The following is a 27,306-nucleotide window of genomic DNA, read 5'->3' on the forward strand; positions in this document are numbered from 1 at the left end:
TGCCAGAAGAGGGTCCTACCAGATTAGCAGTGATGTAGTAGAAGTAACAGTACCTAAGGATGGGCAAGACACAACCCCTCTGTTAGTCCATTTTCATACTGCTATGAAGAAATACCTGAGACTGGGTAATTTATAATGAAAAACAGGTTTAATGGACTCACACTTCCACATGGCTGGGGAGGCCTCACAATCATGGCGAAAGGTGAAGGAGGAGCAAAGTCACATCTTACGTGGCGGCAGGCAAGGAGAAATGTGTGGGAGAACTGCCTTTTATAAAACCATCGGATCCCGTGAGACTAATTCACTATCACGTGAACAGCACTGGAAAAACTCACCCCCAAGATTCATTAACCTCCTACCAGGTCCCTCCCACGACACGTGGGGATTATGGGAGCTACAATTCAAGATGAGATTTGGGTGAGGACACAGCCAAACCGTATCAGCCCCTTTCCTCAAGTAGGTCAGAAACAAGCAGGAAAGCTCATGAAAAGCCTCTGCTTTTTCCAATGCAGTGTCACTGGCTGTTTCAAGAGTAAGGGCTATAGCAGCTCAGGCCTGGTCTCATCACTAAACTTGAGCTGATCTGGACATACTAAAAAATAAGCTTGTCTTTCAGAGCCTGGAAGCAGGGCTTGTCCTCTTACAGCAAGGGCAACCTGAGGAACCAATCCTTATCTAACCATTGGGATGAAATCAGTGTGGAGGGGGAAAACATTCTAGTTGGGCAGTAAGATTTTCAAAATCCTACTGTGAGGTGGGAATAAAAACACTGTCCTGGGGTAAGACCCTGAAAGAAACTGTATTAATAGAGCAGGTAGAAAGAAGTGCCTGTGGGGTAAGGGGCACAATATCATCCAAAGAGTATTTTCATTTATAAATTAAAAGGTATACTGACAGGCAATAATATGATAGCTAAAAGTAACCACAAAATGTAGAAACCACTACCTGCACATCTGAGAACACAATTTGCCTGTGTGTGGTTATATATATGTGTGTGTGTGTATATATATATATACACATACATAAAATAGTTGGATCCCAGCTACCGAACTAGTACTTCTTTTTCAAGGAATTTATTCCAAGGATGGCTAACTTGGAAGAGATTCTTTCAGTGGTTTCGGGGCCCTTGGGTATGGAAGAAAGGAAAGTAATATTTATGACATGGGTTGCCGTGAGGACAAAATGGGAACACATGCTAAGTACCAGAGAGTAGATAACAGTGTTAGCAGAAGGAAGTGCTCTCTGGGAGCTGCGGTTCTGATAACCAAGTCAGATGACATCAATCCAAAGCCTTCCTTCTTTATGGTCATGTTGATTTCCCATCTCAGGATCCCTCCTACTCCTGTGGGCCTTCTCCATGGTGCAGTGACCAGTGATGCGGGCAGCAGTCCACATGTCCCTCCCATTTGTACCTCTGTATAAGAATGAGAAAATGGTTTGCTTTGTTTCCAGCACCCCTTCTGGTAAGGCCTATTTCATTGGCTTTCTTTTTGAGACGCAGTCTTGCTCTGTCGCCTAGGCTGGAGTGCAGTGGGGCAATCTTGGCTCACTGCAACTTGCACCTCCCGGGTTCAAGTGATTCTCCCGCCTCAGCCTACTGAGTAGCTAGAATTACAGGTGTGCACCACCGCGCCCAGCTAATTTTTGTATTTTTAGTAGAGGTGTGGTTTCACTATGTTGGTCAGGCTGGTCTAGATAGAACTGCTGACCTCCTGATCCACCTGCCTCGGCCTCCCAAAGTGTTGGGATTATAGGCGTGAGCCCTGCACCCAGTCTTTGTCGGCCTTGTTATCTGCAATAGCACACTTAGGGAGAGGTCTTCACGTAAGAACATTATGTAACTCTGTGTGTGTTTGGTGGGCCCTGTCCTTGGCAGACCCTGTAAACAGCACAACAGTCTCACAAAATACCTCTAAGTAGGATCAAAATGTGGCAATATTCACTGTGTTCCAAAGGCATGTAGGTTCTGAGGTAGCCGCTGACTATCCACTGAGTGTGTCACTGGCTGTTCTTTACCTGTGGAAGAATAAAGACTGATGTGCCAACCTTCAAAGAAACTTGGATGTCCTAAATGTCTTGGAAGAGTCCTAGAGCCCCTTTTCTGTGCAGAATTACCATTTTCAGTCCCGTCATTGTAAGCAGAGCAGGGATTTCACTTTCCTAAATGTTGCCCCTGAAGCAGCTCATCTGCCATTTTTAGATTGGTTCTCAGGGCTCTTGACATTCTGCTCAATCCAAACCCATGTCTCTTTCCACACCCCCAAAAAACTAGTCTGAGCACTCTCAGTCCCACCCTGGCTCTGCTGCCATCACTGTCACCACTCTGGGTTCTCCGCCTGGAGTGGACAGGAAGAAAAAGGAAAGGTACAGAATCAATGCTGGGGGTCATGGCCATGAAGAAGCAGCTTAGGCAAACCTAATGTCCTCTCATCCCCCTTCTCCCACCACTGCTTCTAAGGTAGACTATTTCTCATGGTATTGTTTAGGGCAGTATGTTTTTCCACAATTGTCTCCTACAGAGATTCTTCTTCTTCCCAGTTAGGCCCTTGGAGCCAGACAGATTGACTACATTCCTTCCCACCAGAATCCCCTGGAACCTCCAGCTGCCCAGTGAATCCCCTTCACGGCAGCCCCACTGCCTGACCTGATTCTGACCCAGCCCTGAGTTTAAGCTGTTGGGATTTTTGACTCCAGTCCACTTCCCACACTCTTAGATAATAAGGGTGTCCTCTTCATCTATCCATTTGCTCCTGTGTGTGGCAGCATGGAGCACATATTATGCTTCTGGGGAATATTTGCTGAATAAAGAACACCAGAAAAATAACATGAAACATTTAAGCTTCTCAAAACACTTTTTAATATTCCATTTCCCCATCAAGACCGAAGTTGTACAAACAGGTATAAAATCCCCCACCTTCAGGGTGTGAGGCATCACTGTGTGTGGTCAAAGTCCCTCCTCCTCCCCTTTCCACAAGTTTTCAAGATGTGGCCCAGTCAGTGCATTGCTGCCTTCTGTGACCTATGAACCATGGCCAGCAAGAGGACTGGGGACATGGTGAGGTCCAGTGTGCCAGGAACACGGTAAATGCCCACAATGCGGGGGAGAGGACAATCCAGGGACAGGCTCAGCTGGAGGCCACACAGAGGAGAAATGTCACACTGTCCCATCTTCCCTGCATTCAGCTGAGCTCAGACCAAGTGAGCACTTAAGAATCATTTACTCCCAAAGGACATTTCAAGTGAGATGAAATGTTCTCTAATCATTATTCTCTCAGAAATTAGGGTGGGGGGGGTTGGAAATCAAGCAGATGGTTGAATTGCCTTTCATTCCTCCATATTTGTCTAATTGTACGGCTCTTGGTTTTTATATAGCAGAAATAAAACAAAATGGCAATAAACCAACCTACAACCTGTGTACAAGATATGGCATACAAAACTGTCCCAGGGACTGGGATCAAAAGACTTCGATTCCTAGCCCTACATTAGAGGTTCTGTTTTGTTAGGGAAGTTTGTTGTAAACAGCAGCTGAGAAGCCATTTATTTGTGGCAATAAAGACAGGCAGCAATGCACAGACATTTATTTCATTGAACTGTAAATGGATAAGGTCAGGAGAGGAAAAATCCTACTGTTTATGTAATAGAACCCTACTAAATGGTTTTAGGAAGGGACCAAAACTTAGGTAGCAGTCTACTTTCCAAGGCTGGAATTATATATATATATATAGAGAGAGTAATAAATGAAATATTAGTAATCCATCCACTCGTTTTTCAGAGTCCAGCAATTTGATACCACCTTCCTCCCTATCCCACCCTAGTCCCGTTAGACTTGACTGCATTAAAGTAGTTGTTCAACCAAAACAGTCAGTACTGTCGCCTTCCTTTAGCATTTATATGAAAAGTCAAACTAGAGAGAAAAAATTCTTACACCTCCTCTCCACTAAAGCAACAGTGTAGAGAAAACTAAGCTCAGAATATACCAATAACATACCAAGGGAAAAATTGAGTGTGACTGAGAGGACCCCAGCTACCAACCGAAGTAGGCCCCGCTAAACGGTAGTTATCTTCTTGTCCTTGGTGGCTTGCTTGATGGCAGCCTGCTCGCAGATGATCTCTTTGAGCCGCTGTAGCCTCATGTTTTGGGTGGTCAGTTCCCCCACCCCTGTCTGGCTGCGGTGCAGCAGGGTCAGGGCGTGGATGTACTCCAGCTCCGTGTACTTCACACCCTGGTCCACCACCAGGTTCAGGAGCTCGTCAGCTGTGTTGTAAAGCATCTCGTAGTACTGCCTGAGAAAGCAAGAGAGAACACTGCTCACCAGCTCCACCATTGGTAACATCCATCTCGAGGGGACATATATGCTGTCTACACATTGATTCCTCTGCTTACTTCATAAAAATTGATCAGCAGGCAGTGTTCTGGGCCCCACCAATAGAATAAAGAACATGACAGCCACAAGCTCTGTCCTTTGGAGCTCATAGGAGCTCTCTTCAGGAGAAGTCTAGGTGAGGACCCAGGGAGGCTGCATACCTTTCAGTGGCTCAGCTCATTCTACATTGTTTGCTAATTTTGCATTTACTTTGGGAGAAAGGAAAGAAAAGTAGGAGTGTAGCCTGAAGAAGGAGAGAAGGCATTGTTAACAGGTTTTTGTCTCATTCAATCCCTCATTCATTCATTATTCATTGGAGGTTTTGTGAAATACTGTACATGGTTTTCTGCTCCATAAATTGGGTTAATAATAGTACCTACCTCTTGGGGTTATTGAAATAGTTGGATTAATTAATACATATAAAGCACTCAGAGTGGTGGTGCTTCATAAAGATTAACTATTACTATTAGAACTATAATGATGCTAATGTGTGATAGTAATGTGATCAAATTAATAGTAGTATATAAGGATGGGCAAGACACAGCCCCTTTCCTCAAGTAGCTCAGAGACAAGGACAAAAGGTCCTGAAAAGCAGAGACATAAGGATTTCAGTGCTGTTGACCAAGTTCATTCCCATGCACTGTGCCACTTACCCCTCACTCCACCCAGGGGCTACACCTGCCTTTTCCCAGACACAAAGACCAAAGCATGGAGAAGTCAGAGGGCTTTCCCGTGGCACAAAGACAGGGACTGACTATGCCAGGATCTGACTCCAGGTTTCTGACTCTAAGTTCAAGACTTTTTTTTCATGGACACTTGACAACTCACAAGGATATTCTATGTGCCGTAAGTGAGGTCCTAGTACCGTGAATTAATAGCAGAAGAGGAGAAATTGCATCATGCTGAGGGGATGGTGTGGGGCTGAGGAAGACGTCCTATGGGTAAGATTCTGTCAGGCAGGGCTTCCAGGAAGGAAATTCTAGTTGGAGGGAAGAGCATGAGAAAAGGCATGGATGAGTAATCTGGTTAGACTGGGGAGTGCAGAGCAATAGCAGAAAGTCCTGGGATAAGGCAGTTGACGCCTCTGAACATCAGGCTATGACTTTAGACCTAGTTAAGCCAATAAAGGACTTCCTTTTTCCAGAGATCAGAGGTGCCATTCCAAGTTGTACTTCTGGAAGATTAATGTGACAATGGGATGCAGAATGGTCTGGGAGGGCACTGGTTACAATTCTAGCAGAGAGACTTGAGAGCCACTTAATGGCAAGGCCATTAGCCTGGGTGGTGGAGAAAGACTTGTGCCTATAATAGAAATACGCATTAGAGTGATTCTTCAATGCAGCGAGAAGATGAAGGTGGGAGTCAGGAAGTGGAGAAGACGACCACTCACCATTCTTTAAACCAATACTGTGCAACTGCTATCTCTGAGTCTACTGGACTCTGAGGCTGTGACTTGCACAGCCACTCCAAATTACCCAGGAGGTCAAGTTCAACAGACTCTGAGCCAGCAAGGCTTATCACAGCTTGTCAGCGAAATGAAGAGTGTTACTTACTTCTCTCTGACGTGAAGGGTAACTTTGCCAAGATTGAGGGGACAGAACCAGGCAGTGCACTCAAGGCAACTCTTGGGGGCGAAAGAATCTTCCAGACCAAACAGGATCAGTGGCTCAGAAATCCTGTATTATTAGACTCAGGGCCATGGATTTGTTTCTTTCTCATCAGCAACATTTTGAAGAAAAAGAGCCTCCTACGGGGAAATGAAGCTATCCTTGTGGTAAGAAATACATTCTAGGAGCTCCATAATTTCAGGCCTATTTTACTGAATTGCTAGTGCAAGGGGAATGTGGTCAGGAAGAGTTGAGGTGCCTTTTCACACGGTTAGCTTCTTTTCCTCCTGTTAAGCCTCCTTTTCTAACTAACACACTCTTTTAAAAAATAGGGGAAAGAATAATCTTTTGTGAATATTCCCCAAATAGTGGCAGAAATTCAAAGGGCTCTTTGTAGAATGGTAAGTTAATGAGGATCTCCTGGGAGCAAATTGGTCAGCATCCTTGTGTACAGGGGGCTAATTTTTTCTTTTTTCTTTTTTTTTGAGATGGAGTCTCACTCCGTTGCCCAGGCTGGAGTGCAGTGGCACGATCTCGGCTCACTTCAAGCTCTGCCTCCCGGGTTCACACTATTCTCCTGCCTTAGCCTCCTGAGTAGCTAGGACTACAGGCGCCCATCAACACGCCCGACTAATTTTTTTGTATTCTTAGTAGAGACAGGGTTTCACTGTGTTAGCCAGGATGGTCTCGATCTCCTGACCTCGTGATCTGCCCGCGTTGGCCTCCCAAAGTGCTAGGATTATAGGCGTGAGCCACCGCACCTGGCACAGGGGGCTAATTTTCTATAGTGGTTTCAAACGATGTTCATTTTGGCATCACAGAACCAGATATATAGCAATCACTGGTCGAGGGTGACCCTGAATATAGACAGAAATGCTTGGTAGAAGAGGAGAAAAAACTCCACTTCCAGAGGTGTGAGACCCCAGTATCAGCTACAATCAGTAAATCTTTTGAAGTTTCATGTTTAGCATAAAACTCACATGAACTTTGCATTCTACTCCTCAATGTATCTGCTGTAATTTAAATACACTGTTTCTAAGAAAAACTTGATGCTGCAGGAAGATGCATCACATTAATATTTATCCTAGAGCTTTGCATGTCCCCTGGCTCTCACTGATATTGGCCCCTATTGTGAGAAATGATGCCCTGTGTCATCTAACTCTGTTTCCTGTAGATGCACAGGTGAAGGAGAGTTGTCTATTAGTGGAACTTCCTAAGAGTATACATTTTAAAAAACTGCCCAAGAAGAGCTCATGCATGCATCGAGATTCACCAAATGAAATGAGAGCGAATCTGGGGCTCACGATTTTTTTAAAGCTAGAAGGAACTTGAAAGCTGCGGTTTCTAGACTAGCAGTTCTTGAACTTCAGGGTACCTAAGAATGACCTTGGGGTGCTTATGAAAAGTGCAGATTCCTGAGGCCCCATCCCCAGATACGTGCTTTTTAAAGGTTCTGAACCAGCCACGACTCAGCCAGACTCGGTTTGGCAGACGAACAGTTACAGAACTACTGTCTCCTCCAGCCAAGGACCTAAACACATCAGGGAAGGCTACAGAAGCAATAAAAGGTTTGTGATGCTTTTCACTGAGATTAAACCAAAATAACTGGATTTCTTTGTATTAGGATGTTGGTATTTTGATCATTTATCTTAAGAGGCAACACTGAACCCATCATGCCAGATGAAATTGGATTTCTTTTGAAAAATCTGATGAATTGTTTCCAGGGATACTGGCTGGTTTTCTACAGAGGCCGTTGTTCCATGCTGGGAGCAAACAACAAAACAAAGATGCCTGCATTTCTACTCCTGGATCGTCCAGTGTGATGAGTGATAAAGGGCATGCTGCTTAAGTCCTTAATGTTTCAATATCCTCTGTGCAATGAAGACCTTTATAAATCCCAGAATGACAGTCTGAAGTGGACTGAGAGACTAAGAGTCCTCAAGAGCCTCGGATGAACAGTGCCCCTGAATTGCAAAGCGAATTATTCAACAAAATTGACAGGTAACTGATGGTGTATTTTCTATAGTTATGGAGAAAAAAATTCCTCCATAACCATGATGATATATTAGATCATAAAGAATCATAAATATTTAAAGACAGAACAAAATTCATTTATCTTTTAGAATGGTACCCAGGGGCAAAGATGACTAAACTGACATAGCAACAGTTTCACTTGGAGGTGGGGAAAAGATGCTACCAGGTGCCCTGAAGAGAAAATAGAAAAATGCCCCAAACTATACCATTAGAATGAGCTTCCATGATAAACACTGACAGACTGAAATGAAATCATGTCACCCAATAGAGATAAGTAATTTATCAACACTTATTGAGGCCCCAGGAAATTGAAAGCTTGGTCTTCATTATTGAGCATTAAAATAGCAGTCATGGCTTCCAGGGCAATACGTTTTCCATTTGATGACACTTTGCTCGGGCTGCCTGGATGGGATCAGTGAATGCACATTTGATTGAGACATTTTCTGGCTCAGGGTTTGTAGCCCTTCACAGCCTCTTCATAGCCTACAATATTCAGCAGCCAATTGCTACATGTACACCAAATACCTTATTCTGGAGACCAAAGAGTTTCATGTCACCCTGGTGGATGGAACGTTCTGGAAGGAGATGTGTGCCTTGCTGTGGTTTCTCCTACCCTTTGCTGTGTGCCTTTGAGCAGCAGTTCCCAAAGTATTACGAGCAGAGAGGGTGAGGGAGTGGAGCGACAGAGAAGTGGAGGTGTGACTTCACAGACTGGTCTCATGTGCATAGTCTAGAACATGACAATGTTTATGCTTTGTTCTGGTGCAAACAGATCATTTTCTCTTATCTTCCTCATGTTTGCTTTATCAACAGACTGTTCTCTGTGGCTTTTTCTTTTGTGCTTTATTTTAATGGTACTGCACTGCGACTCTTTCTCCCCCATACATTCTGTTTGAAAACATTTCTACCAGGAAGGAAATGCAAGGTATTTTGGAAAGGTGGGCAGATCTTTTTAAAGTTTTAAAATAAAATTTTATCTTCCTCTGATTGGAAAGTTAATACACGTGCCATATACAATATATGGGCTATAGAGAAAGATTTCTCAGAATTCCATCATAAAGATAAACCACAGTTTGGCATATTTTCTTGTAGTTCGCCCCAACCACATGTAGGGTTCTAGCCAATTTTTTTCTTATAGTTGAAATATTTAGGTTGAAACACAATTAGATACTTCAATTGTTTCCAATTATAAAGACTTACTTTCTCAGGGATAGCTTTCTAAAAACAGAATTAGTTAAAAGATAAGTATATTATTGAGGACACTTGACAATGCTGCCAAGTTGCTTTCTAAAAAAGCTCTATCGATTTATCCTCCTATCAACAACATATGGGCAGCATCTAACTCACATTCTTTTGATTTGCATGAGGTTGAACAATTTTTCATCGACTTGTTTTTTTTTTTTATTTTTTATTTTTTTGTCTTTCAAACCATATTATATTTAATGAGATCTGTTCCAGTCATGTCAAGAATATTGTCCTTTCTCTAGGGCCATCCATCTACTGCAGAATTTCTTTTTTTTTTATTAATTATTATTATTATTATACTTTAAGTTCTAGGGTACATGTGCATAACGTGCAGGTTTGTTACATATGTATACTTGTGCCATGTTGGTGTGCTGCACCCATCAACTTGTCAGCACCCATCAACTCATCATTTACATCAGGTATAACTCCCAATGCAATCCCTCCCCCAACTCCTCCCCGTGAGAGGCCCCAGTGTGTGATGTTCCCCTTCCCGAGTCCAAGTGGTCTCATTGTTCAGTTCCCACCTATGAGTGAGAACATGCGGTGTTTGGTTTTCTGTTCTTGTGATAGTTTGCTAAGAATGATGGTTTCCAGCTGACTTGTTTTTAATGTATGTAGGTATGTGTGTATGTATAAATGAATTGTTGGTATCTTTTTATCTTTGAGTATTAGTGCTTTTCTGACTTCTCTTTAAGAGCTTTCCATACATTTTCATAGACAAGAGGCCAGGGAGTTTTCTCATCCCTGGTTCTATCTCCCACGTTGGCATACTCAGTGCAAAAATTAGTACTGTATCTCTGAAAGCGATTAGAAAGTTTCAGTTCCCTGCTTTGCAAATTGAGGGAAGAAATATTCACTAACATAAACTATTCCCACCCATGGCAACTCTTGTTCCTGTACTTGTAGGAGTTCAATAAACTTTGCCTGTAGGGGTGACAGCAAGGCCCTGACTGGGAAATTGTACAAGGTCCCTGAGGAAAGCTTTACCTGTTGCCTTCCTTTACTTTGTAGAATTCAGGTCCTAGATCTCGGGATGGAAACTGTGTTTTAAAATATATAGCTACATCTCATGCTGGGTTTTGGAATCTGTCTTGACTGTAGAATATTAATAATAATGTCTAGCTTTTAGGTGCATTTAAATCCTTTTAAATAGGTACTACAATTATCTACATTATACATAGGAGAAAACCGAGCTCTACAGAGTATGAGTGATTTGTCTAAGGACTCAAAATGAAAGACTTTGAGCCCTGTATTTACTCTAAAACCACCTTAATACAAAAATATTTGAAATTATAAAAAGCAAAAGAACTGAAAAGAGTATTTTTATCGCTGACTCATTTGAGTCTTGAGTACACAAACATGAATTAAATAAAATTCCCATACTCAGCTCTGCCTTTCATTGTAATGCAATGAACCAGTATTGTGGCGATTCAAATTCGTTTGTATGAACTTTGCGGTTATGTTTGAACAACACTGGATTTCATCTGGGAATTCGGTGCTCTAAACCAAGTAATAAAGTCATGTTGTAAATTTAACACTTAATTTGGGAGTTTACAGGAGAGACTTTTTGGCTTTTTATTTCTTTTATTTCTTCCTTTTTTGCCCCTTCAAGCTGGTAATGGATGAAGTAACCTTTCTTTCCAACAGTTGACTGTCCCTCTGATTCAGTACATTTTTGGGAAAGGGAGACAATTATTTTCATTGTAAAGACTTTCTCTTGTAGTCCTTCCCAAGATAAAGTTCCAGTATTAACGTCAACAAATGAATTATGTGCTGAATCTGACTTTTGAAATACAAATTTGAGACGGAGAAAAATTGAGCTGAATAAAACTTAGTATTGACCGTAGCTCCCAACATTATTTTTAGCCAATATCTACAGCATTTTGAGCACTTTAATAAAAACCCAATGGTAGACAGGTTACTAAGTTGTCAAGTGAAGCAGTGAACTCCTGTCTTTTCCACCCACTCAATGGTACCTATGTAATAACAGGGAAATGACAAGAGAAAAAAGAGTAATCCATAAACCAGATAATCATCCCATAAATAATTGAGAGGTCATGGTTATAGCACAACAATTTAGTGAGGTAAATATTTAAGAGATCAACTAAACTCAGATTCTGGGTACGTCTTTCATTCCTCACTACTAACTAGCCACGTGACCTTGGGCAAATACCATCAGCTCTCTGGATCTATTTCTCATGTCCAAAGCAGAAAGGTTACAGCAGATGCTATATAAGCACTGGCATTTTTGGATTTTAAACCTTTACAGCATCCCCTGCTTGGTCCTTTAAAATCATGGGGCTCCCATCAGAATTAGCTGATGCTGTTTTTCTTCAAGCAGTGGTAGACAAGAGGCAGTAGTAATTGATTTGAAAACTCTGAACAAGTGTAATCTCAGCTCAAATGGACTTTCCAGACCAATAATAAAACGGATGGTAATCTATGTGTCAGAAGAATAAATTAGTTTATTAAAAAGTGTAATCTAATTGCTCTTATTTGTATTCCCCTTCGAAGAACTTAGAGTTTATTACAAACATGATTGAAAATTCTAATTTAAAATGAGCTGAAGTTATTTTCATTTTAGGAATGAGAAAACTAAGGTAGAGAAAAGCTAAATAATTTTCAGACAGTTCATGGCACAATTAGGTGTATATTCTATATCGGGGTAGTTTTTTTTTTTTTTTTTTCACTTCTCACAACAGATTGTACAGGTTTTTGCTGTGATCAGGACATGCTAGAAGTAAAGAATGGTCTTTAGAAAAGATACTGCCTATATTCCCTCAGCTGGTGGCAGCAGAAAATCATTCAAGAGGTAAAGATAGCCTGGGAGTCTGTTGCTTTAAGGTTTGCTTGGGCTTCTTTGATCGGTCATCTACCTACCTGTTTTTTATATATAGTGACACATGCACACACCCACCCTTTGTCAATGGCGCTATCCTTAAATGGCAGTTACCAGTTACCTCTTGGCCTTGTTCTGATAACCATCACGCCTCGGCAGTACAGCAGGGGTTGGGCTCTTCTGGGAGACACTGAAAGTTAAAATCAGCTGTTTCACTCCTCTCAGGAACGTATCCTGACATTTTTGATAGACAGCAGCAGCTAGAGCCTTGCTTTATTTCTCGTCAGAAAAGAAAACCACTTGAAACAAAGAAACTCCTCCAAGACGTCCCCATCAGCGTCAAGATGATGAGACACTCCCAGGCTCGGTTACAGTCACTGAAATGGGGCTAAAATTTCTTTTTGTTTCCTTAGCTAGCTAGCAACTTTGCTCCCCGCCTTTGGAACACATTCTAAATTTATCAACATCCATGGTTGAAATGTCCTCTTCAACAACTTAAGGATTCATATGTCACTCTCCGCTACATCAGATAATTTTTTAAATTAAGTTTTCTACAACAGGGCTGGAGAAAGATCTGCATTTTAAATTCAGTACAATTAAAACGGTGTCTCTTTGGTCTGGCACTGCCTTTGGTCAAACCCTATTTGTATGAATAATTATTCAGCCCATTAAGAAGTCTGCTCAACTCCTTCTCCCATTTTGAAGGTTTTAATAAATATTGATCAGGCACATTTCTGTTTGCACTTGCCAAGACAATTCTGATGGATTCATCTTCTGATGTTATCAAATAATGAAATATGAAAGAGTGAATAGAATTACCCTCTTGTTCTGTGATTTTTTATTTAGGGCCTTCATTTTACTTTCATAATTGTGTATGTCTCATACTTCTGTAAATGTTCTTTTGAATATCAAAAGGTGAGTCCAGGTTAAGGAATGCTATTCTGGGCTGAATATCACTTTAGAGTCTTTTCAATTTAAGAAAATAGTTAATCAAATATCACTTTAGAGAGTCTTTCTGATTTTTAAAGATGATTTATCTAATATCATAGGTTGATAAAAAGGACATTGTATTATATACTTTGGTGACCACAAAGCTACATATCATTTAACCCAATTAGCACAAGACTCTTGTAGTGTGTATTATCTACATTTTGCAGATTAGCAATCCGGGAAACAACTGCTGAGAGGCCCTACGGCTTTTTCAATTTTTAGTAATAAAATCACATCATTAATTTTTCAATAAATAATGCAAAGGATTTCTTCAAAGCAAAACCTAATGTTATTACTAATGCTTAGGAAACTCCAATAACATTTTAAATGTTAATATGATATAGAAAGGTATAGTCTTTGGCTTCAAGAAGCTTTATTTATTTATTTTTAAAATCCAATCTAGGCCCAGATCAAAAATACCCAAGACATGAAGCAAACATTTTAATTTAAAGTAAAGGATATCTAGGGCTTGGCAGTCTGCCTGCCTGCCCTTGTCTACTGGTACGTAAGAAGGGCACAAAGAGTTGGAGTGCCCTAGACAAGGGATAAAAACAACGCTTCTGCTCCAAATGACGACCAGGGTTGGAAATGAGATGGTGAAGTGAATGGGTAAGGGGCTTCCTGTATTTATAATACTGGATCTTGCCCTACCTGTGGGTGTGTGAGGAGAATGGTCAGTGGCAACAGGCATGGCCTGCATGGCTTTGATGGGAACATACGCTTCCATCAACGAGAGCATGATAAGCATGATGCCAGTGAGGCCAAGGTAATGGTTGATTCTAGCAGGTGCCAATTCGTTCTATTTTTTGGCCACTGACTCTGCCCCTAGCCAGCTACCTCACAATGATGTTAAGATAGGGCTAGGGGAGGCTGAATGGAGAGTTCACTGCAACCTACTACAGCTGCTGGGAGTCTTAAGACGCAAGGACTGCTATTCAGCCATCACTTGGCCGAGTCACTCAAACCCTGATTCCTGACCTTCTGGTCCTGGTTAGTGACTCTAGCACAATTCTTGAAATTGTAGATCTCTCTGCCTTGCTGAGACACAAGACCACTTCTTACAGGACTGAAGGGCCACAAAGGAAAATGATTTCATATAAGAACCAAAAAACTCTGGAATATATGAGAAGTGTGAGCATATGCAAATCAGCAGGTCTCAGTGGCAAACACTTGAGGGTGTATTAACTAAGCCCTTAGGTAATTTATGAAAGAGAGAAAAGCTAAATAAACCAAAGCTACAAAATGGGCCACCTGAGATTCTAGGACATGTGATTCAGAACAGATGTCAATTAGAAAAATAATAGACTAACTAGAAAGGAGCTAATGGAAATATGAACAGTATCCAGCAGGTTTAATTAAAGACCCCAATACTCTGACAAACGTGATGGATAGCTTTGGATAACAATGTGAATTTGGTGGATGAAAAGACTACCGTGGCTGATATATATTTGAGTGTCAGTGAACCATTTGATGCAGTACCTCTAGAAAAATATAACTAGCAAAATGAATTTATTCTGAATGGCTACCCTCGATAGGACACAGGCTAAAAAACAAACAGAGGGTAATGATAAGGGCAAGTCAACAAATGCAGAAGAGAAGCATCTAGTGAATGCTAAAGATGCTGGCTTTAGAACTGATCTCACTTAATACCTTCATTAATGCACAGGAAGATACAGAGTGGTGAAAGGGGCCAATGTTAGTGAACGGGGAAGGGCTGTGAATGGCAACAAAACAGGAACAATCACATCAAGGACTCCAGGGAATCTGGAATTATGGGAAGCAAGTAATGAAAGGGGATTCATCTCAGAAAAACCCAAGTGAATTTGTTTGGGAGAAATTCTAACCTCCTATATTTATTCAATAGTTGGGAGAAACCTTAGAACAGGTGGGTGAATGGTCACTGGGTGAGGGGGAGGAGGCGGTGGGTGTGTTGGGGTGGGTGGTAAGGGCCATGGAACCAGAGCATTTCTTATTTCCTATTTAAAAAGTACAATTTCTGTAATCCCAGCACTTTGGGAGGCCAAGGTGGGTGGATCACCTGAGGTCAGGAGTTCGAGGCCAGCCTGGCCAACATGGCAAAACTCTGTCTTTACCAAAAATATAAAAAATTAGCTGGGCGTGGTAGTGCGCACCTGTAGTCCCACCTACTTGGGAGGCAGAGGCAGGAGAACTGCTTGAACCTGGGAGGTGGAGGCTGCAGTGAGCCAAGATCATGCCATTGCACTCCAGCCTGAGTGACGGAGCGGGACTCCATCTTAGAAAAAATAATTAAAAAATAAAGTAGAAGAAAAAGTACCAGCTATAGAGCAAGGAAGTGACAATGATTTGTCTTTGCTGTACTTCGTAGTTCTTCTTTTGCTTTATACTGCAAGCCAACTGAAAGAAAATCAGAAAAGAGGATCAGTTGGGATTAAAGGGACAGGAGGTTGGGGGAAACTAGAAGATTAAAAGAGATTCAGGTCCATGTTTGCTCAAATGTCTGCTTATCAATAAGCAAGGTTTTCCCTGACCACCTTTATTTTAAATGATACTTGCTCCATCCTCATCAAGCTTTGTCCTTTAAATAAGCTTTAATTTTCTTTTTAGCATTCATCTCCATCTAAAAAATATATTTCCAAAATATATTTAAAATTATATATTTAAATATAAAATCAGAGATACTTTGATCAGCATATACAATGGTTAAGATCATGGACTCAGGAGCCAGTGGCCTGGGATTTCAACCCAATTCTGCCTCTTCCTATTTGTATGACTTTGGACAAGTTATTAATCTCTCTGTGCCTTATTCTCTTCATCTGAGAAAAGGAAATAGTAACATAGGATTGTTCCAAGGCTTAAATGATTAAGAACAGTGGCTACACAGAGTAAGAAGGTAGAAGCATTTAGTACATAAACAAGTATCTGCTTCCCGCTCCTCCAATGCAGGTTCTATTAGAGCGGGGCTGAATTCTTTTTTTCTTTTTTTTTCTTTTTGAGATGGAGTCTCGCTCTGTCGCCCAGGCTGGAGTGCAGTGGCGTGATCTCTGCTCACTGCAAGCTCCGTCTCCCGGGTTCATGCCATTCTCTAGAGCAGGGCTGAATTCTATATTCAACTTGCTCTTACCCCTTGGTCTAAGGAGACGGTAACTAGTGAGTGCTGAGTAAATGAAAAAGAATGAATGAATGAATGAGAGAGCTGATAGTCTATACATGTCATTAAGTATGGCATACGATCTAAAAAGCAGTCTATGATTCTCTGACACTGGGAAGAGAGGAAGTATGAATGAAATAATTGATCCATATGAAACACAAAATGTTATTCTGATGTAACTCCGGGGGGAGATGGTCAGGATAATGGTCGCTAATGGAAAAGGGGGGTGACACAGAGGTCCATGTTTTGGCTAGTGATCTGTAATCCTTCTCAGCTTTTCATTCTCTGGCAGATTTAGACACGAATCCTACATCTTTTACCTAAAATGCATGACTGGAAATTTCTGAACCTGTCTCAACTTCAGTTTTTTCATTTAGGCATGGGATAAATAATATTACATCATGTTGGGTTTGAAGATTAATCAAATGATATGATAGAACACCTGCTATGTGATATAATACAAATGATAAAAATAATTGCTAACTTTGGTTGCGTACTCCTCTGCAGTCCGTACTGGCCAACGTTCATGTATACACTATCTCTGAGGGTCTCACAGTTGTATGAGGTATCACACCCTCCGTACCGAAATACATTTTAAACAATCAATCCTTCCCTCGACTCAGAAGAAGAGGGGTTTCTTTTCTTTCTGTAAGATTAACCCTATGTCTTTGATCCTCACCCCTCCCAATGCTTTCAAGTCTCTGCTGGGTTTTTGTTTTGTTTTTAATTCTTGTATCCAGTATCTTCCCTTTTCACTGGTTCTTTCATGTCTGCTTCAAACATCCTTCTGCTTCTCACATTCTGGAAAAACAAATCAAGAAATAAACCCCAAACCCTTTACGTGATCCCGTGTCCACTCCATCTCTCCTTTTGTGTCTTTTCTCCCTTTCATTGTTGAATTTCTTGAACAAATCATTTGTATTCACTGCCTGTCCTTTCTATGCCTCCACTGCATCTACGAAAAGGGTCATCAGCAACGTCCTCAAGGACACACACAGCGGCTTTTCCTAAGTCCTCTTTTCCTTGACAGTTTTCCATCCTAAACCCAACTGTATGGAGCCACATTTCTTTTTTCTTTTTCTTTTCTTTTTTTTTTTTTGAGATGGAGTCTCACTCTGTCGCCCAGGCTGGAGTGTGGTGGCGCGATCTCGGCTCACTGCAAGCTCTGCCTCCCGGGTTCATGCCATTCTCCTGCCTCAGCCTCCCGAGTAGCTGGGACTACAGGTACCCACCACCATGACCGGCTAATTGTTTTGTATTTTTAGTAGAGAAGGGGTTTCACCGTGTTAGCCAGGATGGTCTCGATCTCCTGACATCATGATCCACCCGCCTTGGCCTTCCAAAGTCCTGGGAATACAGGTGTGCGCCACTGCGCCAGTCCATGGAGCCACTTTTTTTTTTTTTTTGAGACAGAGTCTCGCTCTGTCTCCCAGGCTGGAGTGCAGTGGCGCGATCTCGGCTCACTGCAACCTCTGCCCCACCTGGTTTAAGCAATTCTCTGCCTCAGCCTCCGGAGTAGCTGGGATTACAGGTGCGTGCCACCATGCCCGGCTAATTTTTTGTATTTTTAGTAGAGATGGGGTTTCACATCTTGGCCAGGCTGGTCTTGAACTCCTGACCGTGATCCACCTGCCTCGGCCTCCCAAAGGGCTGGGATTACAGGCATGAGCCACCATGCCCGGCCCCATGGAGCCACATTTTTAAGGCACTTCTCCCAGCTCCCTCTGAGTTTCTTCTCCGATTCTGCTATTGGCTCTGTGTCTGCTTGCTGCAGGTGTTCCTGCCGGTCAGTGGAGGGGGGGGGGCGGTGAGGGGGCGGGTGGCCCTCCACTCTTCTCCCTCTGCTTCTGAAAGTCTTATCTGTGCATGTAATGCTCAGATGTCTCTCTCAAGATCTGGTCTCTCAATAATCAAATCTTCATTTTCACTTGTCTGCAGACATTTCTATCAGCTGCCCTTCTCAGGTGGCCTCCCTAGCCTCTGAATTTTGCTTAACAGTACTAGCTTGCAAAACCTCAAAATCTCAGTGGCACCTGGAATCTTCGCTCTCCTTCATTTCTTTTGTCCAATGGTTACCAGGTCCATCACTGCAACATCTTTCATGTTCATTTCTTCTTTCCAATCTCACTATCACAGGTCCTACACACTTTTCACTGGATTGCTACACTTGCCTCTTAACTGGCCACCTCACTCACTCACTCTTCCTAGACTAACCCCCAGTTCTTAGTTGGATCATATCACTATTCTGTATTTAATAATAAAAAAAAACCTTGTGTGTTTACTAGTGCTAACAGAATCAAGTCCAAACTTCCAACACTGACATTCAAGGCCTTTTAAAGACTTGACCTGTATTCCACCTTTTCTCCCAATTCTTCCCTGCTTCAACCTGCCATTCAAGCCAAATTGAGCTACTCACTGTCCCCTGAATAATACTTAGTACTTTTTGGCTCTAAGTATCCAGAGTCTACTTCATGTTCAGAATCGCTAAATCCTCTACCCTCTCTGAAGCTATCCTGAGCCATTTATTTCTTCTCTGTCACTTACTGCATGGGTCACCCACTTAACATTTATCATGCAGAATCATACCTTTTATTAAAAAACAACTCAATATTCTTTTTGAGCTGATGATACAATAAAAAAGGTTGCTAGGGTATTTACTTACTAGTTGTGTGAACTTGGGAAAGTTATTTGACCTTTACAGGCTTCAGTTTCCTCATCTGTAAAATGAGGATATTGATAGTATCTAGCTCACAGGATTGTTAAGAAGACTAAGCAAGTTAATATTTGTAAAGTGCTTAGAACAGCGCCTGGCACATAACATTCTTGTTATGTAAAAAGATAAAGGTACAAAATAAGCATATAGTGCAAAGCCTCTCTCCCACCATTTCCTTTTCTAGAGACAATTACTGTTACTAGTTTCCAGGGTATCCTTCCAAATATATTTTATACATATACAAGCAGTCTTTCTTGAGTGTGTGTGTATATATAGACACACAATATATTTAAAGATAAATGGTGTTTACATACTGTTCTGCACCTTACTTTTTCTACTTAACAATAGAGCTTGGAGAAGGTTCCATTTCAGTTCATATCAACCTGCCTCATTCTTCTTAATGGTGGCAGAGTACTCAATTGTGTGGGTGTACCATTATATGTATTTATTATCCTCACCTAGACCGCAGGCTCCTTGATGTCAAAGACTGTGTCTTATGACTTTTTGTATCATCCTCACTGCTTATATAGTGCCTTTTAAAGTCCTTTTTGAATCTGTTTACTTGCTCAACCTATATTTCAGCATCAGTGACACATCAGGCAGTATACAGTAGACACTGTGGGTGCAGAGGTAAGTAAAACATAGTCCTTGTTCTCTGGCAATGCAGAGTCTGGTGTGAAAGTAGCCAGGCACTGTATGTACTTATAGCAATGTGACTGTGGCTATAATAAAGGTACGGAGGAGATTCTCTAAGATCACAGACAGGAAGGGTTGTAGGCTTCTGAGAGCAGCCAGAGAAGGCTTAATAGAGAAGGAGAAGTTATCAACAATGAGACAAATATGAAGGAAAGAAAGTCCTCCACAAGCAAAGGAAACAGAATGCGTAAATTGGGTGGGAGAGTAGGAAGAATACGGTATTTGGGGAAAACGACGAGTGGTTTATTGCTCACTGTAGTGCATGGAGTGTGGGAAGGGCAAGGAAGGGGAAAGGTGGGCAAGGCAAGCTGGGCCCAGAGCATAACAGACCTGTGGGCCATGCTAAGACTCTGGATTTTCATGGGTGAGTGGAAGAAGGAAGGTGAATTAACCTTTATTTTGCCCAGATTATTTAAACAAAACAATTACCATCTATTATTACCAGGATTTGATGAAAGAAGGTATGTTAACATACCTTAAGTGGAAAGAAAATAATCTCAGAACAAAAAGGTTAAATGTTTTGTTGCTTGGGAAACTCAGAAACTTTTAGTCATTATTTATAAGAAACTCACAAAGTACAGTCATTATTTTTCTAATTTTCCTATGGATAAGGACAATCAGCTTCAGTTTACATACACCCTGGCATTTGGAACCAATGACAGGGAGGAATCTGGAAACAATTTTAGAAAGAAGTCACACATGATGACAACTGTGTTTTAGAAAGACCTTTTTAGCTGCAGCATGGTGGGTGGAGCTGAGGGTAAGAAAGTCTTCAGACTGTTGGGCAACTTGGCTATTTTTTTTTCTAGTATCAGACCACGCCAATCTTCTAGAAGGTTTCCTCACAACTCCACATCCCCAAGCTTGTAGCTAAACAAAATCAACCTCAAAGAGGGAAGGATGCCAGCACCTCAGTAAAGAACAACACATCAGGCTCTCACCTCTAGTATGTCTCCTTCAGGTCAACAGTGACCTGGGGCCATTAACATACAGACAACGGTACTGAGATGAGGCCGGTATCTGAGAGGACAGAGAAGGCTAGCAGTGAGAATATAAGAAATAAGAGGACACCTTTTACTCAAAGGTTCCTCCTAACCTACTCCTCAACTGGTCTGGTTGAAATGTGAGGGAGGGGGACTGAAACTGCCTTTGCAAAAATTATAACTGAGAAAGTTATTAGTGAAAGGGACGCTGACTTAACAGACTCCATCTTGCCTCTAACCTCCAAGCTGTCCTTGCTTATTCCTGGGCATATGCTGAACTAACTTTGAGAGAAACTTAGCTTATAGTTAAACTTTGATGACAACAGCACTTTCTCAAAACAAACCCCTTCCTGCCTGGGGACTAGACTGTCTTTGCAGGACTAAAAAATTACCTCCAAGATTCAAAATTATGGATTAGGAGTCATGCAGCTGGAGGCTGCAAAATTCTGAACCTCCCCAAATTGCTCCCGGGGATAACACCACTATTGTTAAAACTAAGATCAGTGCTTGAGATATTTTGCAGATCCTGTACACAGTGGATCTGCTGGCACCACCCAAATTAATAAACTGGCTCATCTGGTCTTGTGGCCCCCACCCAGGAAATGACTCAGTGCAAGATAACAGCTTCAACTCCCGATGTTTCATCTCTGACCCAACCAATCAGCACCCCCCCACTTTCTGATCCCTTGCCCACCAAATTATCCTTAAAAACTCTAATCCCTGAATTTCTGGGGAGATTGATTTGAGTAACAACTCCATCTACTGTGTGGCATGGCCAGCCTCACGTCAATTAGACTCTTTCTTTACTGCAATGCCATGGTCTTTATTTGTGCAGCAGGCAGGAAGAACCTGTCCAGTTAGGTTACAGGACCTAAGAGCACAGAGTATAAATTAGGAGTACAAATATGATCTCATTTAAACTCTTGACAAACATACAAGAAACGCTTGATAACCTTAATTTGGCAGATAAATAAAGGGTCAGAGAAGAAGGTCACAAAACCTCCTTGTGATGAACACGACTCAAACTCTAGTTCATCCAATTCAAAAGCTCAAGCTCTGATTCTACTACAGTTATGGGGATTTGCTGGGGGCAATGGGAACTCCTAGGGTCACTGTTACACAGCAGGAGTTTACATTAGATTCTTAGTTGTAGAACCGGGATTTGTGCCTTGGGGGGGATGTCTGGAGTGGAATGACATATAATAGGATAAAATTAACCACAGGAAAATACATCCTGAGAGTCAGCAGAGAAAATCAGGCACTGTAGGAGAGAATAGCAACTTTTTTTAAGTGGCCCTTTCCATACAAAAAGACTAATACTGAGGCTGCTCCACAATGTGGCTCTCCTAAGCCTATATATATAAAGAAAAAAGGCCTTTGATGGGAAAAATATAGAGAGCATTTGCATTCATTTTTTAGGATGAAAAAGTATCTGATTTGAAAAAAACCTCTCAGAAAGGGCAACATTATGAGAGGAAGGTCTTCAGGCAAGTTTAATGCTTCTATTTAAATGCTAATGCTAACCTATAGCTCTGGACCACACAAAAACTAAAGTTTTTCAAAGACCATAAAGTGAATTTAAAATGAAACCTTAATTTCTTTAAGAAAAGATATTTTATTTTTGAAGAGCCAGCTAACACACATAATTTCATAAGAGCAGTACCGATTTGATCGCACCAGTGAGGAGGCAGGTGAGTTAATGGCAGAGGCTGGCCGGCATCCAGTGTGCAGGGGCTGCCTCTGTCACAATTAGGAGTCCTCCTCAAAACACCTGCCTTTGGAGCCCAACATTTGCCCCCAGATGTCCCTGATGGGGATTAATGCTCCCCTCCACAGCCTGCCTCACTCCCCTGAGTTGTTTTTTGCAATTACCTGTGCTGAGAGCTCGCTGGTGTTTAGCAGGAAAGCTGGGGACAAAAGTGAGGAGAAAATACAAAGGCATGGGAGTCCCTGGGTTCAGAAGAGGAGGCTGTGGGTCCTGAGTGCTTGACGCTGCTTGTTTTCCCTGGGAACCAACATTAACGAACTCAGGTAACTGGGGCCTGGAGTACTGGGGAAAGGTCTCCCAGGCTTGGGGGACCCCATACTTACTGCCTGTATTAATAGATATACAGGGAAACAAACTCAGAAAAAAAAAAATCAAACAAAATTAGGAAATGCCTGTGGTGAGGGCAACGACTAGGAGGGGGGCAATCTGAGCCGGTTTTTTTTTTTTTTTTGAGACAGTCTTACTCTGTCGCCCAGGCTGGAATGCAGTGGTGTGATCTTGGCTCACTGCAATCTCTGCCTCCCAGGTTCAAGCGATTCTCCTGCCTCAGCCTCCTAGGTAGCTGGGACTACCCTCATCTGGCTAATTTTTGTATTTTTATTAGAGACAAAGTTTTACCCTGTTGGCCAGGCTGGTCTCGAATTCCTGGCCTCAAGCGATCCGCCTGCCTCAGCCTCCCAACATGGTGGAATTATAGGCCTGAGCCATTGTGCCTGGCCCTGAGGTGGTTTCAACATTCTGTATTTTTACAGGAGTGATGGTTATAAGGGTGTATTCTCTTTGTCAAGAGGAATCCCATTGTGTACTTAAGATCTGTGCAGTTTACTGCGTGTATGCCATACTTCGCTATAAACACCTTAGCTTCCTTCTCCCCACCCCTACAGAAAAAGGAAATGATAACAGACAGCAGGCTGTAGGCCAGGTGTTTGGATGTGTACATGAGTATATTTTTAAGTTTCTCATACCTGGTTATTAAGACAAGTGCTAATTTTATAAATCTTGAACATATTCTGCTAACTGAAACAAGCTAGCCACAAAAGACTAAATATTGTGTAATTGCACTTCTATGATCTATCCAGAAGAGGCAAACCCACAGAGAGAGAAAGTAGATGTATGGTTGCCAGGGGTAGTGTTTAGGGGAAATGACGTGTGACTGCTAATGGATACAGGCGTTTCTTTTGGGGGTGATGAAAATGTTCTAAAACTAGCTGGTGATGATGGCTGTACAACTCTGCGACTATACTAAAAACCAATGAATTGCACACGTTAAAAGGGTTAATGTTTATGGTATGTAAATTATATCTGGATAAAGCTATTATAAAAATGCAAATCCTATAAACTAGAACCCTGACTTCTCAACTACACAGAAGACATCTGTCCACAGCCAATACTGTTGTGAGAATTGATCCATTAATTGAGACGTTTGCTGCAGTTCCACGTTCTCCTGTGACAATTGCAGAGAAGATTCTGTAAGCTGACAGATATGGCAACATCTTCACCAGCTCACATTTTCACTAAGTGCCCCAGAAATGTATTAAAGTCATGTCTCAGGGCTCTACACTTTTGTAAGTGAACTGACCCCCAGCATCTCTGTACTAAACGCCTTTGAACTCTCTCCATCCCTACATACTATTCTTAAGAAACATTGGTAACAACTAGTAATGAGTAACCCTTACGAGAAATATAGGTTAGAATTGGGAACAACTCTATGTACGATAGAAATATAATTCAGCCAAAGATTCACTAAAGATTCTATTAATGTTAATTATTAAGAAGGACCATAATTATAGGGAACAATTAGCATTTAACACTTACTATATACCAGGTCCATTCACATACACCTGATTTAGTCCTCACAACCTGAGGCTCCAAAGGCAAAACACCTGCCTAAGGTCACCTGGCTGGCACCAGGATTGAACTCTTTTATTCTTTCAGGGTTAAAGTTTGACTATATAGCAAGACATTATCATACCCTACCTCCTACACATCATTCCAGGAAAACTACTGAGTTAGGCTGTGAGAAAACAGTTCAAATCAGAAAATGCTTGGGGAGACAAAAATGTTTACTCATCAAGAAACCCACTGAAATCATATTTGTGAAAGCTCTATGTTGATTGTAAAGTGCTATGTGAATATAAGTATCTAGCAAGAACATATTAACAGCACTGGATGGGGGGAGCTGGAAACTGGGGTGCGGCTGACTGCTGCAAGTGTGCGTGTTGTGCTAACTTGTGCTACATTAAAGTGAAGGGGGAGATGCCTTGCAATTGTCTGCTCTTTCACAGATCAGACCTTCAGATCTTTATTCGTGGTAATGGATGACTGTTCACAGTTGAGTTGAGGCTGTTCTAGACAGCAAGGAGGCAACCAGGATGGCCTGTGATCTCAGCAGATACAGATGTCAAAGAAAATACATGCTGATCCCTAGTAGAAAAAGTAGACACTGTTCAAAAGGCAGCAAAAGTAGCCTGGAAACCTGAACCTAGTTTTTCACAAATCCTGCAGAAGATGGTGGCAGGCACGACGTAGCAGAGGTTCCATTTCTGTCACACTTGCTACCTTCAGAATTAGTCTTGTAATTTCCAGTGCTTTCAAAAATCTCATGGCCTTCCACAGGTGCTTCACCTGTTTCAGTGGGGATGTCAGTGAGCGGGATGTGGCCTTATTGATTTCTTCCCTGTGGCTCAGAGAAACGGCTGCTCTCATGACCTGGACATCAGTGGAGAAAACAAAATGGGAGGAAGGTGGTGACAAGGACTCCCTTGGGCAAACTCTGGACAGGTTCCTTTGAGCTCTTCTCCACTAGGCTTCACCCAGTGCAAGGTGGATTAGTTGAGATTATCCATGAGTCAGAAACAGAGTTAGGATTCAACCCATTCTGCCTGGACTCTGAACTGCTGATCCAGTTCCTAGACCATGCTCCATCACTGATCAGGCCAGCACTACAAACCAAGGTTATTTCAAAGACCCCATTTCCAATCAGCACAACTGTGTTGGAGCTGCAGAGGCTGTGCTGGGAAGTGAGGGAAAAAATGAGGAAGAATCAAGTAAGCCTCAGCCTGTCCTTCTCTACACTTTACACTTCCTGCCTCCTGTCTTTACACTTCCTTCTCAACAACTACCCTACATTCACAGCTGCGTGAGAGAACTCACTTGCCACCGCCAAACCTCCCCCGAAACCACCGCACTCCTCAAGGTACCACTAATAGTTTACACCCGAGAAAAGTCAAAGTCTAAGGTGATGCTGGGAGGTGTCACACATTCCTAGGGGCCAGGAAGAAACTGCTATCCCTGGAGGACCCTGAATGCCCCAAACCAAGTGGCTGTGGGTGTCCCTCCCTTTCCAGATTTATACTTCTGTTGAGAATCTGTTTCACTGACAAACATTCTAATGTTTTCAAAGAGAAATCTTTCAAATGTGGTGGTGATACAAACATTGGTTTGTGACCCAAATGTTTCTGCGAATGTTTTCTCAGGCTGGGGGATGTATATGTTGACAAACCATTTGAGTAGGAAAACAGCAGTGATGTGTTTCAGTAATCGTTGCTTGGGGGAAAAAATCCCACCCCTACCAAATGCAGCCAGGGTGTCATTAAGAAAATCATTATCTGCTCCGTTATGTGCTGTGTGACAGCGCAGACATGACATGATATCTCTGAGGCATCTATTCCAGTCCTTGCCCCAGCACTAGCTCACTAGTGATCACGATCATGCCACGCAATCCCACTGTACCTCAGTTTCCATATCTGGGAAAAAAATGGAGTAGGCTAGAATATATAACGTCTAAAAACCATCCAAACCCATGAGGGAAACTGCAGTGGGGGAAGGGGCAGCATTATATTGATTGATTCATTGATTGAGATGCAGTCTTGATTTGTCACCCAGGCTGGAGTGCAGTGGTACAATCTTGGCTAACTGCAACCTCCGCCTCCCCGGCTCAAGCAATTCTCCTGCCTCGGCCCCCCGCACCAGTAGCTGAGATTACAGGCATGCACCACCACGGCCAGCTAATTTTTGTATGTTTAGTAGACACGGGGTTTTGCCATGTTGGCCAGGCTGGTCTCGAACTCCTGGCCTCCGGTGATCCACCTGCCTCAGCCTGCCAAAGTGCTGGGATTACAGGCGTGAGCCACCGTGCCTGGCCGGGCAGCATTATTAATATTATTTCCATTTTCCAGGAAATAAGATTTAGGTGCGAAAAGACAGGTCCAGATCACACAGCTAATCAGTGGCAGGGCTCTCACTTAAATCTGCATATCCTGAGCCCAAAGCCTCTAACCTTTCTAGTACACCACACAGGCTCTTGACAATTTATCCGATTCCCTGGCTTCCTCAGGCTTCTGTCATAATCAACAGTGTGCCCAGTCGTAGATGGCCCACATTTGTCATGTGTCCTTTCACTTTCCTTTTTTTTTTTTTTTTTTTTCATAGCATGCATTGTGTCACTCAATCTGCAATGAAGAAAAAGTGCTTTTGACAAGAGCATTGAGCACACTGGGAAATGCGGTTGATGCAGCTTTATTTCCAGGCATATTCAATTGAAAGTAATAGAGGCTTTATTGTATTAAAAAGCTTTATTGTGCTTTGTAATGAAGACACAAAGCACTTAGTTGAAATAATAGTCTTTTAAATAAATCTGCTTTATACTCTATAGCAGAGATGCAGATACAAGGGAATTCAAAAGTGATTTCTGCAAAATGATTCACTCAAAGTCACTGTATCTTTTGAGTAGAAGCGTCAGTTTTTCCCAGGTATCCTCCTGGGCCAGGGTTTCTTTCTTTTCTCTTTTCCTAAGACGTTTGTGGCAGTGCTCGCTGATCTTTCTCCATGTTTATTCTGCTTGGGAGGACTAGATAGACTTCCCCACAAATGCCGCTACATATTATATGATTGCAATCAGGGTACACAAACCCTGTACTGCCTACCTGCACATACGC

The 27,306-nt window shown here is 42.1% G+C and overlaps 1 protein-coding gene across 3 annotated transcripts in view; it reads right to left on the reverse strand.

Moving 5' to 3' along the window:
• Positions 1–2,833: 2,833 nt before the first annotated feature.
• Positions 2,834–27,306, reverse strand: part of EXOC4 (exocyst complex component 4) — an 823,024-nt gene continuing 798,551 nt past the window's right edge. Inside the window, exon 18 of one of the 3 annotated variants that reach the window (XM_033193639.1) lies at positions 2,834–4,284. In XM_033193639.1, coding sequence (XP_033049530.1) covers positions 4,047–4,284 — 238 coding nt within the window. In that variant the 3' untranslated portion in view covers positions 2,834–4,046. Of the gene's footprint in view, positions 4,285–11,942; positions 12,280–27,306 lie in introns of those variants that run through there. The other 2 variants (XM_033193641.1, XM_033193640.1) reach the window with 2 other exon arrangements.

This window comes from Trachypithecus francoisi, unplaced genomic scaffold (genome assembly GCF_009764315.1).
Source record: "Trachypithecus francoisi isolate TF-2019V2 unplaced genomic scaffold, Tfra_2.0 Lachesis_group4, whole genome shotgun sequence".
NCBI classification, from domain to species: Eukaryota; Metazoa; Chordata; class Mammalia; order Primates; family Cercopithecidae; genus Trachypithecus; species Trachypithecus francoisi.